General features: G+C 40.6%; 1 protein-coding gene across 1 annotated transcript in view; it reads right to left on the bottom strand.

Moving 5' to 3' along the window:
- The window catches only part of Trpc5 (transient receptor potential cation channel subfamily C member 5), a 277,912-nt gene that overhangs the window by 23,735 nt on the left and 234,381 nt on the right, over positions 1–19,796 (bottom strand). Inside the window, exon 7 of the mRNA XM_075957321.1 lies at positions 13,516–13,711. Coding sequence (XP_075813436.1) covers positions 13,516–13,711 — 196 coding nt within the window. The remainder of the gene's footprint in view (positions 1–13,515; positions 13,712–19,796) is intronic.

Below are 19,796 nucleotides of genomic sequence, written 5' to 3'. Positions count from 1 at the left end.
AATCCTAGTGCTGGATTTGTGGAGACAGGCGAGACTCTGGAGTCCAATGGTTGGCCAGTTGGCAGACTTAATGAGCTACTGGTTGAATGAGTAACTTTGTCTCAAAAAATAGATGGAGAATTATCAAGGTCTACAGTTGACAGCAACCCCCTAATCTCCACATGTGCTTGTGTACTTTGCATGCTCATGTGTACATACCTATGAACATATATATATATCATGTGAACACAAGGAAGAATGATGCTATGATTCCTGTGCATATTCAGTTACTTTTTGATATAATTTGGCTAGACACTCTGATATTTGGGAATCATTTGTCTTACTGTTTGTTTGCCCTTGTAATTCCTATGTGAGTACAGCTCTTTTGGGGGGTATGTGTTGTATTTTCATGTATGTCTCTGTGTGTGTCTGTTTATGTGTGTTTAGTTGGTTTGAAACAGTGTCTCTCTGTACCTCAGGCTGGCCTCAAACTCCTGATCCAGTACTTTATGCCTCCTGGGATTTGATACATGTTTAAAAATATAAGCAGCTATGTCCTTTAAAAAGTAATTTGCTTAATGAAAAAGAGAGGTCATGAATTTGAAATAAGAGCAGGGAGGATTACACTGGAGGGTTTAGAGGGCAAAAAGGGAAGAGATAAATGATGTAATTATATTATAATCTCAAAATTAAATAGAAAATGTAAAAAAGTAATTTGCTACAAGTCTATGGAGAAATATACTTGCTTTTGGCAAAGAATGCAAATATGTGATGGGCCAAGTTCTAAGTCACAATCAACTTTTGTCGAGTTTAGGGGTCTTTCTGATGTTCCTTCTTGCAGCTGCTCCTCTTATAATTTCAGCTAAGCATTTTGGAGAAAAGATGACAGAACTCCATTCCTATCCCCTTAGCGCTCAGGCAGCCTCATGCTGGGAATTACCAAAGATGCTGGGAAGTGACAGAGAAGTTATTATAAATAATCTTTGAACTAGTTTTTTCCTTCTCATTCATTTATTGTATACCAATTCATACATGTCCACCTGGTCAATTTTCAGTTCCGGTATTGAACAAGTAGAATGTAGCACGTAACTGGGCACACTACTTGAGGTTGTCGGGTAGCCCCTGAATTCTATACACCAGTAAATAATAGATCATAATGGTATGAGGCACTGGTTAATAAAAAAGGTGAGTATTTACATACTGATTTTGTGAACAATGTGGTATATAGATGCTGATTTCATTCTCAACCTTGGTACAAATTGAGCGGCAGGATTATTATAGATATGACTATTGTCCTCACATTCATTTAAACCTTCCCTAACTATGCCAAGGAGTTTTTTTCTTTGTCCAGGACAGGACTAGTCTTTAACCTTATATGGTAGACTCATTATATATTGAATCTCATCTTGTTTATTTCGTATGTCTGCTGGTCATGCCCACTCTTCTTTGCCTTCCTCCCTCAGACTCAACTCTGACTTTGCAACATTTTCAAAAATTAGTCACTCAACCGCATAGTGGTCCATCCCTTTCCAACCTCCCCAAACTTTTAGGTCTGTTGTGCTATCATCTTGTGGACTCCGTGATAATTTAATGGTGTGTTATAATCCGTTTGTGTGCCCTGCTTTGTCATTGAGATCATGATCTCCTGCAGAGCAGGTCAGAGTTTCTATTCGCTTTACCTTCTTTTGCTGTGTGGATCCAATATACTCTGACGCTAGAACATACCCTCTGAGGTTACCGACTCACTCAGACTGGAAGTACATGGAGCTCGGTGGAATGAATGTATCTGCTCACTTTCACATTTCTCAATAAATACAAGCTCAAGGTGATTTTTCTTACAATCAAAACTATGGGGCCAGCTTCTTTCTGAGTTCTTGACAGTCTCAAGCACTCTCTCAGATCTCCTGCCAGCAGTCATCTTGCTTAGCAAATTGGAAAAGTTCTAACATAATGCAGAGGGGAAAACAGCACAAACCCAGGGAGAGCAGAGCTAATAACAACCCCTAAAGCAAAAGGCTGTTCCCAGGAATCTTTGGCCTTAGGGACAACTCATCAGAGGGCTATTTTGGGATCTTTTGCACTAATTATCAATTGCTACCTTCATTTGAACAGACAACAAGCTCTGTTTCCCCTTGATAGAGAAAGCTACAAAAATTACTGTGACATGCACACCCTAAAAAGAAGTGAGAATATTCATTTGCTCTGCCATCTCAAGGGATGTCGATCTCACTTGGGATGCCCTTTTCTCCTGGTAGAATTTGGGATTTGTGTCTTAAGTATTGCCGTTCATCAGAATCATGTGGGCCAACTGTTAAAATGCAGATTTGTGGACCATAGCAAAAGTTATACCTTGCATCCTATAGGGTAAAATGCAATTTAAGATAGTTTAAAGGTATTGTAATTTTAACTCTCTCTCCCTTTCTATACATGCTCTCTTTCTTTTCTTTTCTCCCTCTTTCTTTTCTTTCTTTCTGAGATGAAGTCTCTGTAGCCCAGGCTGGCCTGGAACATGAGGTGTAGCCTCGGCTGGTTTCACATTTACAGAAACCTTCCTGTCTTAAGTCTCTCAGGTGGTGAGATTTCTAGCATGGTGGCCCATGCTGGATTTTCATTTTTGTTTTAATTCATTAAAAAAAATACTAGAATATTCAAAAATATGGTTCTCAGTTTCTTTCAAGCCCAGCCTCCCTCCCTTAACTTATCACATGTGTGTAGCAGTCTAGGAAGTGGTTGATTTCCTGTTCAACACTCAATCAGCCTGTCCTGTCTGAAGTTTCTAGGTGATTAGAATGAACTGTTCATTTTGAAACCTACTGGGGATTAGTTTAAACGGTTTATTGACTTCAAATAAAGTGCCTATACCCAGCTACAGAACATCAGGGGCAGAAAGCTTTCCAGCTATAACTCATTGCCTGCCTACAGCATCCTTCGCAATCTAGTACTGATGCCCTATGATAGCCTATTTTATCCTTTCAAACTACATGAGTGCTTATAGCAATGGGTCTAACCCCATGAAACTGCTGGTTATCATGTTCCCCAGCTGTGGTCACTAGATTGTTTTGAGAGAGACTGTCTCAAAATATAACTCAGGATGACCTTGAACTCACCCTCCTCCTCATTTCACCTCCCTAGTGCTGGGATTACATTTGTGTGCCATCATGACCAGAAAGGAGATTTTTTAAAAATTAATCTATTCTTTGAAAAATGTGTGTGTGTGTGTGTGTGTGTGTGTGTGTGTGTGTGTAGTATGTTCTGGTCACATTCATCTCTCAGCCCCATCTTGTCCTCCTCTCACCTACCACCACATCCTCACCCCACTTTTATGTCTTTTTTTTATTATTAGTTTTGATTTTCTTTGGCTTTGTAAGCAAATGGATTTAACTAGAGCTACTTATGTGCACATAGGTGTGAAGTTATCCAATGGAGCATGGGTAACTCGCCAGTGGCTGTATCACCAAAGACAATGACTTCTACTTCATTGGCTCTCACGTGCACTTGTGCGAAGAAGGAAGGGATGAATAAATTTGCCACATGAACTCAGCCATGTCTCAACATCTACAAGAAGCTTGTTTACCGGTAAGATGAAGATAACATTGTCAAAGTCATATGCAAGCGTGTTTTACAAAGTGGTCAGCACTGGATTAAGTAGAAATGATTTGTGTATTATTGATGCCAGGGACTAAAACTGGGAACTGTATTCATTATTATCATGAAATCTAAAATTGAGGTAGATTTTCTTCTAGTTATATAATTCCCCTATCATTGCTATTGAAAGACTTGTAATGAATATAAATCCATTTATCCATTTTTTAAGCTGGGCTGAAAAATTGTATATCAGAGATTGCTCAAAGCATTTTCCTATCAATTCAAAAATATATTTACTATTTATTTTATATTAATATTTTATATTATATTTACAAAAATATATATTTACTATATGTAGGTAGAACCTGTTTTTTTCTAGGCATCGGTGGAATATGAAGAAAACATAAGCCATGATCCCTTTGATCTGCAAAGGTTGAAGAGACATGTATTTTGAAATCAGCCATGTAATTGGAAAACTGGCTACTTAGTATTTGTATATATCACAAGCTAAGAATATTTGTCTTACACTTTAACATACTCAATAATCAAAGGTATAATATTTTGCCCCTTGAAATTTAAATAAAAATGAAAAACTACTGGCACACAGCTATACCCATTAGTTTATGTATTGCCTTGGCTACTTTTGTCTTACGAGAAAAGAATTGAGTAGCTGAGACGGAATATATGGTCCACAAACTCTAAAATATTTACTAACTGGCCCTTTACGGGAAAGTTCACTGCAATGCCTAATATTGTCGGTTTGATAGAATATAGAGTTACCTAGGACACAAGTCTCTTGTTATGTCTGTAAAGGAATTTCTAGATTAGGTTAAGACGCAAAGACACAACTTCATATTAGAAACACCACTTCTTGGGCTGGGGTTCTAGACTAAAAGGCAAAAGTGATCCTTTTCTTCTTATGGACTGTAGGTACAATGTGACTAGCTACCTTAAGTCCCTGTCTCTATGCTGGATCCCAAATAAATACTTCCTTAATTTATTTTTTTCAGATGTGGTGGTTTAAAAGAAAATGGCCCCCAAATGGAGTGGTATTATTAGAAGGTGTGGCCTTGTTGGAGGAAGTGTGTCACTGTGGGGGTGGCCTTTGAAGTCTCTTTTGTTCAAGCTTTGCTCAGTGGGACACTCATTCTACTTCCTATTGCCTGCAAGATGTAAGACTCTCAAGTGTTCCTTGAGCACCAAGTCTGCCTGCATGCTGCCATGCTCTACTGTGATAACGGACTGAACTTGTGAACTGTAAGCCAGCCCCAATGAACTGTTTTCCTGTTGCCATGGACATGGTGTCTCTTCACAGCAATAGAAACCAGGTATTTTGTCAAAAAAATATGACAAGTAATTAATATAGTCACTAGCCCCTGGCTAGAGGATAATATGATGAGTTTTGATCAGCTTTGTCTAAAATGTTCCGTGCTTCAAAATAGTCAGCTTCAGGCAGGGAACCCTGACTGCTCTTTAGACCAAAGTGGAGAGGGAAGGGGAAGGGAAGAGGGGAGGGAAGGGGGAGGAGGAGAGGAGGTGGAAATTTTTAATAAAAAAACATTCGGCTTCACTGTGTACTTAAAAGCACAGTGAATTCGTTTACTCATGTTCCAGATACATTTACATTCTTTTAAATTTATTTTTATGTGTACTTGGGAGTTTTTCCTACTATGTATGTCTATACACCATCTGAATGCCTGGTGCCTATGGAGGCTAGACAAGGATGTCAGAAGCCCGGAGACTGGAGTTGTAAATGCTTGTGAGCTGTCATGTGGGTGCTGGGAATTGAACCCAGGTGCTGTAGGAATTCCTACTGCCAGTAGCCTTAAAGTTACCTACCCACTTGGGCGGGGCCTCTGCTACTATTTATGCAGATGTAAAGTGCACATCCACCCTCTTTTCCCACTGCGGGATTAAGTTGCTGTTCTCCTTTCCAGCAGAGGATTGTGATTCGCGAGTCTACCCCTAAATACATAGCCCTCTATTATTCTCAATTCTGAGCTAGTGTGGGGTTTCTTTTAAGCGTCCTTCTTCACCCAGGTCCTCTGGAAAAGCAGTCAGTGTTCTTAACTGCTAAGCTGTCTCTCCAGTCCTCAAACACATTTAAAAATGAGCCTATAATATTTTAGAACATGTGTCCTGGTTAGAATGGAGACCCTCTGCCTTAAAATATCTCTACGTCAATTAGTTTGCCTGTATGAAATGTGTGAAAGAGCTTGTATGAGCAAAACCCCATGGCATTATCTCTTAGATCTACCAGGAAGTCCTCTTTAGATCCAGGCCGTGGACACTGGATGGAGGGAACTGAGAGTGTTTAAAACCCTTTAATTAAGTCTTCTTTAATAAGTGTTGATTCCTTAATGAGTGAAGAAGCCTACAATGCTGTCTTTTCTGCCATTCTTGGAGATTTCTGATGTGCCACTATTATTAAAAGAGCCTTTGAGATAACTATGCATCTCATCCTCTTTATTACCCAGGGAAAAGTGAAAAGGAGAGCAAAAGACAGCCAAACTTTGTGATGCAAACAGAGACATAAAGGAAGAGGAAGGACTGGGAATGGAGAGTAGAGGAGGGGAGAGGAGAGAGAGAGAGAGAGAGAGAGAGAGAGAGAGAGAGAGAGAGAGAGAGAGAGAGAGAGAGAGATGTTATTCTTTTCTTATTTTATCATGATATTTCCCTTGTCACTCTTTAAAAGAGCAGATTTATCTTGTGCTATGCTCAGTTGATATCCCTGGGAGGCCTGCTTTTTCTGGGGGGGGGGAGAGGAGGGAACAGGGAATAGAGTGGATCTGGTGGAAAGAGGAGATGAAGGGGAGAGGCTGGGAGGAGAAGAGGGAGGGGAAGCTGTGGTCAGGATATATTATATTGAGAGAAGAATACATAAAAATAATAAACCAAATCCAGCAACTTTACTATAACAATTGAGGTAAGATAAATCTGCTACATCTCAAGTACAAGGCAGACAACATCCCTGATGTTCCTTTGGGTATTTTTACTTCTGTGTTGTCAACACTCCCTGCCCACTTTACTGCCTGTATTGAGGAAGGCTATGCCACTGGGCTCTGGTGATCACAGGAAGAGAAAGGCTTTTTCCCCCCAACAATGTTTCTTTTTGTAGCTTTGGTTGTCCTGAAACTCACTCTGTAGATCAGGCTGGCCTCACATTCAGAGATCCCCCTGCCTCTGCTTCCTGAGTGCTGGGATTAAAGACATACACCACCACCAACTTGGCCTGAGAAAGGCTTTCTTAACGGTAACTCAGAACTGAACATTTTATATTTTCTAAACCTGTTTTAAAGTGCATGTGTGTTCATGTCCACGGAGGCCAGAAGAGGGCATCATATCCCCGGAAGCTAGAGTCGCAGGCATATGTGAGCTGTCCCCGATTTTGGATCCTCAGCAAAAGCAGTGAGACTCCTAGAGCTGCTAATCCTTGTCCAATACCATATTTCATTTCGAAATCCCAAACAGACACTGGATTTGTGGCCACACAACTGCAACCCGAACACATGGGTGACGTAGGAGGGGGATGAAAAGTTCAAGGCCTGTCTGTGGAAGCAACACTGTGAGTTCCTATCTTAAACACTGAAAGAAAAAGCGAGCAGACCAAAAAAAAACCCTCAGGCCAATCAGAAATAAAAGAATATTTGTATCATTTTTTGTTCTAGTCAAAAGATGCATGGCACCCAAAACAAGGACTGTGAGAGTAGGCAAAAATCTATGAAGAACCACACTCTTTGGTAAGGACCTCTGGGCCATGGGCACTTGAACTGTCTTCCAATGTAATTTTTAACTTATGACTAGAACACCCTGAGACCAATGTCCAGGGAGATGCGCTTTTTTTCTGAATCTCAGCCTGGAACTCATCTGAAATGCTTACTACCAATTGCTGTCTTCCATGGAGGCTGCTGGCATCTTTGGCTCGGGAACTGGTAATATTTCTGGTGTCTCCAATCACTTCTTTCTTGCTGTTGTCTCTCCCCAACTTCCTCTGGCACTTAGGGAGAGGCATTGGGACTAACTGGTGACTGGCATAAGCAGTCCTATTTCTGTTAGGTGGATCCAAGATGAAATTTTTATGAGAATTATTTCTGCTACTGATGAACACCCAGGACAGGCAACCTGTTGGGTAACGGAGAAGCAGCCTGGGTGTCTAGGTTGCCTTTAAATAGCAAGAAAGAAAATGACGGCTGTTTGTGTATTCTTCCCATTCCTCCTTGCCCCTCTGTCAGTCACTAAAATTCTTAGCATGCAGCAGCAAGCACCACAGGCTACACTTACAGTTGGAAACAGTTTGGCGCACAACAGGATCCTGCTACCCTGTACTGTGAGAAATTCAAGGTGAATTGTTCTGGTCCTCAGCAGATACCCACCCTCCCAATGGCTAGCAGACAAAATCTGAGGCCAGGCAGCAATAGGACGAAGAAAATGTTGTTCCTAAGTTAGACCACCAGGGGGAGATCCAAACCAAGCCCAGGCAGAGACCGGCGGTCTGAGCAGATAACAGTGGCTGCTAACTCTATGGACTTTGCTGAGAGTGCCTCAGTCTCCAGTCCTGGAACACCAGGTTTGACGGTTCATTTACTAGTGTGGGTATAATTTCCAGAGACGTTTTAGGCATGCAAGAACTGTTTGGGAAAGAGGGCTGAGGTGTCTCAAGGCAGGATGTGCGAGATAATGAGTCCTTGTCATGAGTGTGGTGGCCTGCTTATTCTCTGTGGCTATGGGCTTTGTTTTTTTTTTTTTTTTTTTTGACAGAGTATGATTTTTTTTTTTTTTAGACAAAGTATCACTATGCAGCCTTGGTTGGTCCTGAACTTGCTGTGTTTACCAGGCTGACACTGATCACTAAAATCTGGCTGCCTCTGCTGCCTGAGGGCTGGGATTAAAGGTGTGAGCCACAGACTGGGGAGGTGCAGTTACTACAGAACCAGCAGCACTTCTTGTTTTTTTCAGAGGAGCCAGGTTCTACTCTGGCTGTTAATAACTGTCTGTAACTCCAGTAACTTCTTTTCTAGTCCTTGAGGGCACCTAGAGTGCACATACTGCACATATATGTATAGAGAACCAAACCCATACACATAAAACCAAAAGACTGTGTCTTAAGAAAGTAAACATGAGATTCACCATAGTGGGCCATGTGTCTGGCACAAATAAGGGCAGAGTCGAGGGGAAAGAACTTGCTTGACATCTGGTGGCCACCTTAAAGGAGAAGAAGAAAGCTGGAGGTGGAGGCATGGTGCTGAGCATACAGGTGTATCAAAGACGACACTGTTTGTGGAAACAAGCAAGTCCCCCTACAGGATCCCTTTGATTAGAAGCCAGCAAGCCAGCCAAGGGAAAGGAGGGCTGAGCTTAGATAGGAGCTGAATATCCTGTGTGCATCAGGGCCTTTGATCAGGATGTAGGCCAAAAGGAGGAGGTATGATATTGTTAATTTGGATCAGGAGGCCTTACTGTAAATTTGTCCTTGGCTATTAAAACAAAACAAAACAAAACAAAAAGACAGAAACTAAAGGCAAGAAATAACAAATGCTGTTGTGAAGAAAAACATGAATTCTCTTGCACTGTTGATAGGGATGAAAATTAGCATAGCCATTATGGAGAACAATATGGAGGCTCCTCAACAAAAGAGAAATGGAATTCATAATATCCAGCTGTCTCACTTTTGGACATATACGCAAAGGAAATGAAATCAGCATACCAAAGGGATATCTACATCCAGATGTTCATTGTGGCATTATCACAATAGCTAAAATACAGAACCAACCTAGGTGCCTATCAACACAGGAATGGGTAAAGAAAATGTGGTGAATATGCACAATGGAGTATTATTCTGCCACCAAGAAAATGAAAACCTTTTATTTTGCAACAAAATGAATGGAAATGTGGGACATTATGTTAGGTGAACTAAGCCAGATGCAGAAATGCAAGTAGAACATATTCTCTTTCACAAGTGCATGCTTTTAAAGAAAGGGTGACCCAAATGCAGAATAGTGATTGCTGGAGATGGAAGAAGGGTAGCTTAGATAGAGAGGCTGGATTTGTATAGTGTATGCCATGCCATGAAATATTATCTGAAACTCACTAATGTGTATAACTTAAGCACGCTAATCAGAAAGGAAACAGAGTATTCCTCCTTAGACAAGTCACTTCAGTCTCTTTTCCTCAGTTTCCCCATTTACAAAGTGAAATTAATAACAACACCTCATAAAATGAGTTTGATGATTTAATGAGATAACATGCACTGAATACATTTATATAATGTGTGGCCCATGGGTGAATGGTGAACACGACTATAGTTACAGTGATAAAGTATGACCATATGCCAGTTGTTTCTTATTTATTAAATGGTAGCTACTGAATTTTGACATCTTAGAAAAACTCTATTCTCTTAGCTTTGGCTAAGGATGAAAAAATAGGACTTGGCAGGTCAGGCAGTTAGCTCTGGGTTCTGGGTAGAGTCTCCGTACATAGCAGTAATAGAAAAAGTACGTTTCTGATGAAAATAGAATACTAACAGCTATTTATACATTCCACATTACCCAAGGACGGGAACACTTTCTATGTATTAGATGGATGGGCATATCTTCTTTCTCCTTCATGAATGTGGTAGTCCTGGATCAGGTCCCTCAGTGTGGTTTGGTATCATAGAAAAGCAGAAACCGGGGTGAGAAAGAGTCAGTTTCTGGATTGCTATGCACTCCCTAATGCATCTTGAACCGAACAAGTCCTTCACTTGGAAAGGGAGTCCACTGCTGCTTAACTTCAGCCCAGCTTTCAGAGTTTGAACTCTTTGGTAAGACTGATGGCCGGGGGGCGGGGTTATATTGTCTTCTGCTCTCTGGAAATACAAATAGAGCCATTTATTTCGTCCCCAGAAAGTCCACTGGCAGTTGTTATTTTATATGGAGGCTGCTGGTATCTTTGACTTGGGAGTTGCTGCCCAGACCTGAGCCTTTACAAAATCATAATTTTTTGTGCTTCTAATCACGTTTTCTTGTTGGTATCCCTTCTGACTCTTCCTCAGGCACACACATTGCCCTCATGAAACCTTTCATTGCTTACTTGATCTCAGGAAGAGACAGGACCTATACCTTTAAACTGTCATTAGGTAACTAACAGCTCAAATCACATTTGTTTCAGAACTGGGAAGAAAATGTTAAAGGAAGAAATACATGGGCCACATGGCAAAACCTGACTCTGAGTGCTGGCATTTTATGATAAGTTTATGTATGTTTTTCTCATTTGTACATTTTTTCCTTGTTTAGATTCAACTGACTATTAAAATAGCCACTTCCTCAGTATCTTAATCCTTCATGAAGCACTGATAAAGAGCACAACTTTTCCTGGGATAGCTGTGGCTCTTAACCTTTGAACTAGAATAAACACTGAATAATTTTCTAGTGATATTTGCTGACACCCGAATTCCTACCAAGGCTGAGGCAGCTTGTGGTACCCATTGAAGGAGAAGATAAGTGTCTCCAGTGGTTTCTCTTCCTAAAGTCTTTATCCCTATAACAGAGGCCTTCTAAAGGGACAGTTCTAAAGTAGAGATTTCTTTTTCCAAGACAGGGTTTCTGTGTATCCCTTGATGTGCTGGAACTCGCTCTGTAGACCAGGCTGACCCTGAACTCACAGAGATCCTCTTGTTTCTACCTCCTGAGTACTGGGATTAAGAGTGTGTGCCACCATCACCTGGCTGAAGTAGAAATATTACAAATGAAATGAAATCTACTTTCTATTCTTTACCCCTTGGAAAAACTTGGGTATTTGTGCCATCAGTTTGCCCAATATTAACACCCAATTGGATTCATTTCCAATCCAATGCTGTAAATATACAAACAGGAAATTCCAGAGCAGCAGGGAGGATTCAGCCTGGTTTGCTTCGACTGCAGATGTGTGAGATGATGTAGGCCCCATTCAGGCCACCTACTCAGGCCCTTAGTGACAGGAATCAAGGTATTTTGTTCAGGTGCGGAAGTAGGGAGTATTAAAACTCAACCTGCTACCAGCAGGTGGTGACGAAAAGCTAGAGTTGATGATTCTCATTCTTGCTAGAAAATGTCACCCCGCTCAGTGGGGCACTCTGAAACCCTGTATTAGATGACAAGAAAATTTTACCTTTTTTTCTGTCACTAGGAATAATTAACTGCTAGCTACTTAGTGAGATAACCACAACTGCCTTTGCAGGCAGAAAAAAGAAACCGTTTAGATTCCATGTGTGTCTTATCCCTTGTAGAGAACAGACTAGGTGTGAGCAGAAATCATCTCAAAGTTCTTCGTCTAGTTGGATTTGAATGAAGGTGGACTTGGAGGGGAGAAAGGGAAAAAGGGAGAATAGGAGAGAGAGAGAGAGAGAGAGAGAGAGAGAGAGAGAGAGAGAGAGAGAGAGAGAGGGAGGGAGGGGGAGAGGGCGAGGGAGAGAGGGAGAGAGAGAGAGGGAGGGAGGGAGGGAGGGAGGGAGGGGGAGAGGGAGAGGGAGAGAGAGAGAGAGAGAGAGAGAGAGAGAGAGAGAGAGAGAGAGACTATGAGAGGCAAGAAATGAAGCTAAACTATATTGTATTGTTTGTTTCCTGACACCAATGGGATTGAATTTCAGAGCTAGGAAGGACCTTGCTGTGCTATCCTGATTTGTAAACACAGGCTCACTGCGCTGGCAATGGTATTACTTATCACCAATGCAACACATCACTTTTGGGATGAAGAATCAGAAGTCTAAGAAGGGGAAATAAGGTACCCAAGCTGACTTGATGATAAAAGACAGTCCCAAGACTACAGTCCTTGGTTTTTAATTTTTTCTACTATACTCCCATTCCCCTTACAGCCAGTCATTTAAGTATTTATGACCTAAAGTACCCTCGCAGACAATTTTACACCTTAAAAAAAATCCCCAATGGCAAAAATTCTACAAATTCACCTTTGTGTCACCGTGAGAAAGTATAGGAGAAAAATCAAATTATAAAGAGAAAGGTTTATTATGGCTCATGACTTCAGTCAATGGTTGCTTTCAGCTGGTGGCAGACCAGCACAGCAGGGCAGGTGACCATGACTGCAAGAGAGCAAGGAGGAAGAGAAAAAGGGGTAGGTAGGATCCTATAATCCTTTCCAAGAGTATACTTCCCAATGACCTAACTTCTTATTAAGCCCCACTTACTAAAGGCTCTATTGCCTCCCAATAGCACTAAAAATTAAGGAATGCAAGATTCAAGATGTCATGGTGCATGCCTACAACCACAGAACTCCAGAGGTTGAGGCAAGAGGACTGGGAATTAGAGACCAGCCTGGTCTATACAATGACACCTGTTATAAAAAGAATAAGCTCAATCGAAGAAGATTGATCTGACGGTAGAGTACAGTTACTCATCTCTACTTTAACAAGAAATAGCCCCTCTTATTAACTGATTATTATAGTGCACTTCTGTAATTTCAGGACCTGAGATATGGAGGAGTTCAGGGTCATTCTCAGCTACACAGTGAGTTTAATGCAACTTTAAACATTATGAGACATTGTATCAAAAACAAAATAGCCCCTATTCTTCCCAGAAGGTCATCTTCTCAATCAAACTCAGAAACTGGGGAGGATGTTTGCAATGTTATTAACAGATTAACTGGATTTACCCAGAATATAAGTGAAGTGCAAAATTGAGTAGCTCACTGTAATATATCCCCTGAGGTTTCCTTACCAAGACAAAAAATTGTCTCAAATATGTTAAAACATTTTAAAAAGATAGCAAGAAAGTCATCAAATCCAGTAACCCAATCTATACTACTGACTTTCTGTAGACTAAGACTGCAAACAGCATTGTTCTGGAAAGAAGGCAGATGAATAATTGACTAATGTATATTCATTGAGACGATCAGACTGTTTTATTGAGCTTGCAATGGGCGCCACATCACTGTGCCTTCTCTAGAAACCCAAGGAATCCCCATGGCAAAACAATTACTCACGGCAATAAGCTGGTAGGAGTTATTCATCATGGCAATGAGCATGTTCAGCAGCACTACCAGAGAGATCACATTGTATGTTCCAAACATAGTAGCTCCCACAAACTCGGTGAACTCATGCCTGGCCTTCACATTGGTGACATAGAGATTTAAAAGGCCAAATACAGACCAGAAGAGTGACTGGAGGGTTTCAAAGAGCCTGAAAGAGACGTGAGAACAGAGTAGTTCTATGAATAATGTGAGCAAAAGAGGGAACATGAGGTATTCTATGCGGGCAGTCAGATTTGGGGCAGGTGACTGTCATGCTCTTGCATATTAGTCTCTTTGTTACCATAACAGTGTAGCCAGGACATTGCATTTGAACACTTTGTTCTTCTTTCTGGGATATTATCTCTCCCCTCTCAGTGTACTGGCAACCTAAAAATGCTCAGAGTTTATTCCACGGGCCACTTTCTCTTCTAACCACCTTTCCCACCTTCAGACCATGTTATCGACTGCTTTCCTAATTATTTGGGGTCAGCACATTCAGAGCGAAAGAGTATGGAGCTTTACAAGTTGGAGGTAGTGGGGCTGGAAAGATGGCTCAATGGTTAAGAGCACTTGCTGCTTTTCTAGAGGACCCACATTCAGTTCATAGGACCAGACCACGACAGCTTGTAACTCTAGCTCCAGGGAGTCGGTCTCTGGCTTCTGTAGGCACCTGAACTCATAGGTCTACACTGACATAAGGACACACACATCACTACGTGTAATTAAAAATGATAAAAAAACTTTTAAAGTAAAGCTATGTTGAGCTATACTGCACTAGGTTGAAATCTCAATTGGCTCTTGCTTTCTCTCACTCATTGAGTAAGTACATGAGGGCAAGTTGTCTTCCCCCTCTATTTTTTTTTTTTGGTCCTGGGTATGGAATGTAGGGCCCCACATATGCTAAATATGATCTCTACCACTGAGTTTTACCCCAAACAAAACCTGCCACTTTATGGTTCTTATGGGGCTCAGTTGGTACTAAGCTCAGTGGAAGAGCTTGATGAATCTCAAAATAATAAGTTATATATTTTAATGGTATATACATTAAGTATTCTTAAGATCTCTCTGTAGAAGCAGTTTTTACATGTTCTTTTAAAAAATCTTCACAAGGTCTTCTGGCTCACTTGAACTTCCTGTACAAACTGGGCTCAAACTCAATGAGATTTGCCTGCCTCGTCCTCCTGATTGCTAGGATTAAAGGCCTATACCATCACATCCTGGCATGTTTTCCATTTTTATGACTACATTATCATGACTCATAAAACTTTACTGTAAAAAACCGTAGCTTTTATAATAGAATATTGGTTACTAATCTATAAAGTGATGTGGCACTGCAAATAAAGGGGGAAACAGGTGATGGGGACCTTAAGGACAAACCCTAAAGAAGGTTTTTATATGATAACTAGAGGATTTCAAAATCTGTGGAGGAAATATCAACTTTTTAATAAATAAGAAACCAATAAATTAAAACTCTTTATTGTTATTGATGATGTTACATTCAGAGATTGATTGGCTCAAGGACACTCAGCTAGCAAGTCCTGAGCCAGAATTCAAGGGCAGGTCTTCATGACCTTGCCAAGCCATTACATCAGTCTCTATTAGATGGCTTTGCAAATTATTGCTTCCTGTTTTAGTCTCCATACCCAAATGTGGAACTTTGCAGATATAATTTTGGCAACTGGGGTTTCATCTGTCTTGAATTCAGAAATCTGCCTACAGCAATACAGTGCAGTTAACTCATGGGGGGCACATAAGTCATTTCCCAAGTCCAAAGAATTGTAGAGCATAAGAAACACGAATCTAAGAATGAATACACTTTTTTCAGTTTGCTCAAAGTGTATGGTTCTTCATTTGCAAGGTGGAGTCAGGAGTATCGGGAGTATCAGGAGTTCAGTGTTATCCACGACTACATAGGGATTTGGAGGCAGCATGATCTATGCGAGACAGTCCCAAGTTGGAAATAGGAAAGTTACACTCATACTTCTTCGTCTTCTTTTTTTTTTGCATTACTGAAGATGGAACCAAGGCCTTGCACATGCATGTAAATGCTTTCCCACTAAACTATACCCCAAACCCAGGAATTTGTTTTCTTTAAAAAAAAAGATCTTATCTCTTCGGGTTGTTTTAGTGCATCTGTAATGTACATATAATAATTATTCTAACTTGTGGGATAAAGTTTTGATCCAGGTGGATTCTGTGTGGTGACCACATCAGGTTAATCACCATCTTTACTGTCTCTAGCATCTGTCATTTCTTTGCGGTGAAACATTAAAATCCACTCTTTTAGCCAGTTTGGAATATACATTAGCTTTATCTAGAGTCACCCTACCGAGAACAAGGACACCAGGACATTTTGCTCCTATTTTAGTGCACCATTGTTCCCATTGACCAAGCTTTCCCCTCTCTCCCTCCTCCCTCCTTCTCTTCCCAATCTTTGAGAGGTGCCATTCTGTTCTAGTACTATACTTCTAGAAGCTTACATTTATCCCCATTTCAAAGCTTACATTTTGTTTGATGCAAGTAAATATGAAATGATGAGGCATTTGAGAATCAATAGTAAGATGGGAGTCTATAGTTCACGGGCCAGGATATGAGAAGCAAAAAAATATGGCAAATGCTGGGATTACAGATCTATGCCACTGTCCTGACTGATGCAATGCTGGGGGAAAAGAACCTAGGGCTTTATGCAAACTAGGCACACACTCTGCCGTGTGAGCCTCATTCTTACCACCTCTTCTGAATTTCCAGGAGACTGGAAGTCAGAACTAAGCAATATGATGCATCCCACAGTCCATCAGAAGACTAAAATTATAGAGAAGATACGGGGCGCAGAAATCTAGTTCTGCTAAGAGGACACAGCACAAGTGATTTTTACACATTAGAAGCTAGGACCACGAGGACACCAGAAATGGAGCAAAAATCTAGCACAGCAGTTAGATGCTATAAGTTAAGGCATCTAGGGCTCAGAAAAAAGGAAAACAACTATGATACATAGAAATTACATCCTGAAGCATCAGAGATAGTAAGAAACTGAATATGCTCAAATAGAGAAAATATTCAGTATCTGTTGATTGCACAACAGACAATAATGCCATAAACAAGGCATTAATAGGCTCTGAGTTAATTGCATCTCCTGAATGGACTATGTTAAGTTCCTTCACCTACTTTTACATCTGCAAAAAGTAAAATTTCAATGGTTAATATTGACACACAATTCACTGCTACTTGTTCTATTGGCTCATACAAAGATTCCATAAAAGTATACATTTGAGAATGTAAAACCCACCTTATGGATAAAGTGGTACAAGAAGAGGAAAAGGAGAGTAATGAGGAACATTATTCCTCAATGGTGGATAGAAAGAACTCCTCAACAGGGCACACAAATTGTCACAGTGTGATCTGGTCACCAGTAGAGGCTGGCTTATTGAATGGCATGCTCAAGTAAAATAAAGGACTTGACTAGGTGTGGTGGCATGTGCCTTTAATTCTAGCAGTTGGGAGGCTGAAGCAGAATGATCTCTGTGTGTTCGAAGCCGGCTTGGTTTACATAAGAAGTTCCGTGACACTCAGGGCTACAAAGTGAGACCCTGGGTCCAGAAAAGTTAAGAGGGCCTGGTATATACAATGGATAAGACTATTTTAAAAAGATACTGGCAAGAAACCCCATGACTTACAGAAACAGTTGAATTGTCGGCTGACTTTATAGGGGCATTACTTATTCTATAACAAAATCATCACAGAAATGGATAAACACATTAACCAAGTTCTAATACCAGTGGGAAAGTGTTGGGGACTATTATTTTAAGGTGTGTGACCTGTGTGTATGCTGCATTTGTTTAACTCTGTGAAGTCGTGATTCTTTGCCTGTCTAAAACACCTGTTGGTCCGAATAAAAAGCTGAATCGCCAATAGCAAAGCATAGAAAGGATAGATGGGGCTGGCAGGGAGAAAGTATAAGTGTAAGGAGAAATCTGGAAGAGATAAGAAAAGAGCAACAGAGAAGGAGAGAAGGATGCTAGAGGCCAGTCATCCAGCCAGCCATGGAGTAAGAGTGAAAGATATGCAGAAGTAAGAAAAGGAAAAAAGAACCAGAGGAAAAAGGTATACAGGTTAATTTCAGTTAAGAAAAGCTGACTAGGAAAAAAGTGAAGCTAAGGTCGGGCACTTATAATTAAGAATAAGCCCCCATGGCCTGGAGAGATGGCTCAGTTGTTAAAGGCTAGGCTCACAACCAAAAATAGGAGTTCAGTTCCCAGCACCCACAGCTGTCTCTCAAGCCACAAAAGAGAAGAATAAGCCTTCATGTGTGTTTTACTTGAGAGATGAGTGCTGCTGCCTCCCCCCCCAAAAAAAAAGCAAAAAGAGTGAAATATCACACAACAGGACAGCGTTTCGATTTCAAAGGAAATACTTTTGGAGAGGTCAGTCAGCCATTTTTTGTTCAGCGGCAATAAACATATGGAAGGGGCTAACTCAAAAAGGGGCACATGCTGAGATACAAAAGTTCTAGGATACATGATAGTGAAGGAATGGAAAGCAAACCCACAGTAAGTGCTTGAGGCAAAAAACTAGCATGTGGGGAGCCAGCCACAATTAGATTACACAGCTAGGAGGGCATAGGCAAAAGAGATGGCAACTGCAGTTCTCGGGACATTTGCTGCATATCTTTCTGAGGGGCAAATCTTCCAAAGGAGAGGAGTGTGGAGAGAATTTATCCCTCTGAACCTAATTCCAACCAGGAAAGAAGAACTAGAAGGTGAATTGGAATAGAACAGCTGCTTGGGAAAAAGAAATGACACCCTCTTGTGTTTCACCATTTAACTGGATTTTGCTACACCTAAGAGAGGAAAGGAAGGTTGAGGCCCTTTGTCATCAACTTTATCCATTTTTGAGCTCGTGGGACCTACTGTTTCTCACTTCACCATGCCCCTGACAAACTTCCTTCTCTGGAAAGAATGTGCTTTTCCTGTAGCCCACTTGGTCCAACTTTTGTTTGACTTCCTAGGCTTGCATAAAGCCTCATCTCCTTTGAATGACTGCTCTAGCTACTTTTTTTTTTTTTAACAAGATAGGCTTGGCTATTCCTCTTTTGTGCTTCCAGGTACTCTAGTATTAGCCCACAGAGGGACAGAACATAGTGGAAAGGCAGTAGAGGAGAGTGGCTAAGGTCAAATTTTACAGTTCTCTACTTATTGGCCATATAACTTCGAAAATTACAGAACCTTTGTAAATATTAGTTATTCCTAAAATGGTCACTGGTGAGAAAAATACTAATTTCTAACGTTTGTTGTACTCATTGTGTGATAGCAAATTTTTCTTTTCTTTCTCTTTCTTTTCTTTATTTTTTGTTTTAATTTTCAGACAGTGTCTCTTTTATCTCAAGCTCATCTCATATTCATTATGTAGCCGAGAATGACATTGATCTTCTCTATCAGCCTTCTGTATCCACATTTCCCATTCTGAGATGACAAGTGTGGACCACCACACCCAGCTGACGTAGTGCTTGGGTTAGCACACAGTGTACTAGTTAGCTATATCCCCAGGTCTTCTTTTTAACTTAAAAATCAGCATAGAAAGTAGTAGGGACCATTGTGGCATTTTCATATATATATGTACCGTACTTTATAATTATTTGTATGGTGGTTAATACTGATTGTATTGAGAAGCACCTACCAGAATGGTAAGGCACTTGCATTCTGTGTCTTTATTTTCAGTTAGGATTAACTCATTGGGAAAAGGTCTGTCCTGAATGTGGAGAGCACTATCTCTTAGGTTGGGGGCTTAGATATAATAAAAGGAAAAGGAGAAAGTCCATCAGCACAGATATTCCTTTTCTCTGCTTTCTTGTTTCCATGGTATGGACTACTATGCTTTATCATGACCTCTCTGCTATGGTGTACTGAAAATATAAGCACAAAGAAATCTTGCCCCCACATCACAATCCCTGACTTCAAACTCTACTACAGAGCTACAGTAATGAAAACAGCCTGGTATTGGCATAAAAACAGACAGGAGGACCAATGAAACCGAATCAAAGACCCGGATATTAATCCACACACCTTTGAACACCTAATTTTTGACAAAGAAGCAAAAAAAAAAAAGAAAATGGAAAAAGAAAGCATATTTAACAAATGGTGCTGGCATAATTGGATATCAACATGTAGAAGAGTGAAAATAGATCCATATCTATCACTATGCACAAATCCCAAGTCCAAATAAATCAAAGACCTCAACATAAAGCCAGCCACACTGAA

Source organism: Microtus pennsylvanicus, chromosome X (assembly GCF_037038515.1).
Source record: "Microtus pennsylvanicus isolate mMicPen1 chromosome X, mMicPen1.hap1, whole genome shotgun sequence".
Lineage (NCBI taxonomy): Eukaryota > Metazoa > Chordata > Mammalia > Rodentia > Cricetidae > Microtus > Microtus pennsylvanicus.
The sequence above is the reverse complement of the archived record's forward strand: the minus strand, read 5'-3'. Positions and strand labels throughout refer to the sequence as shown.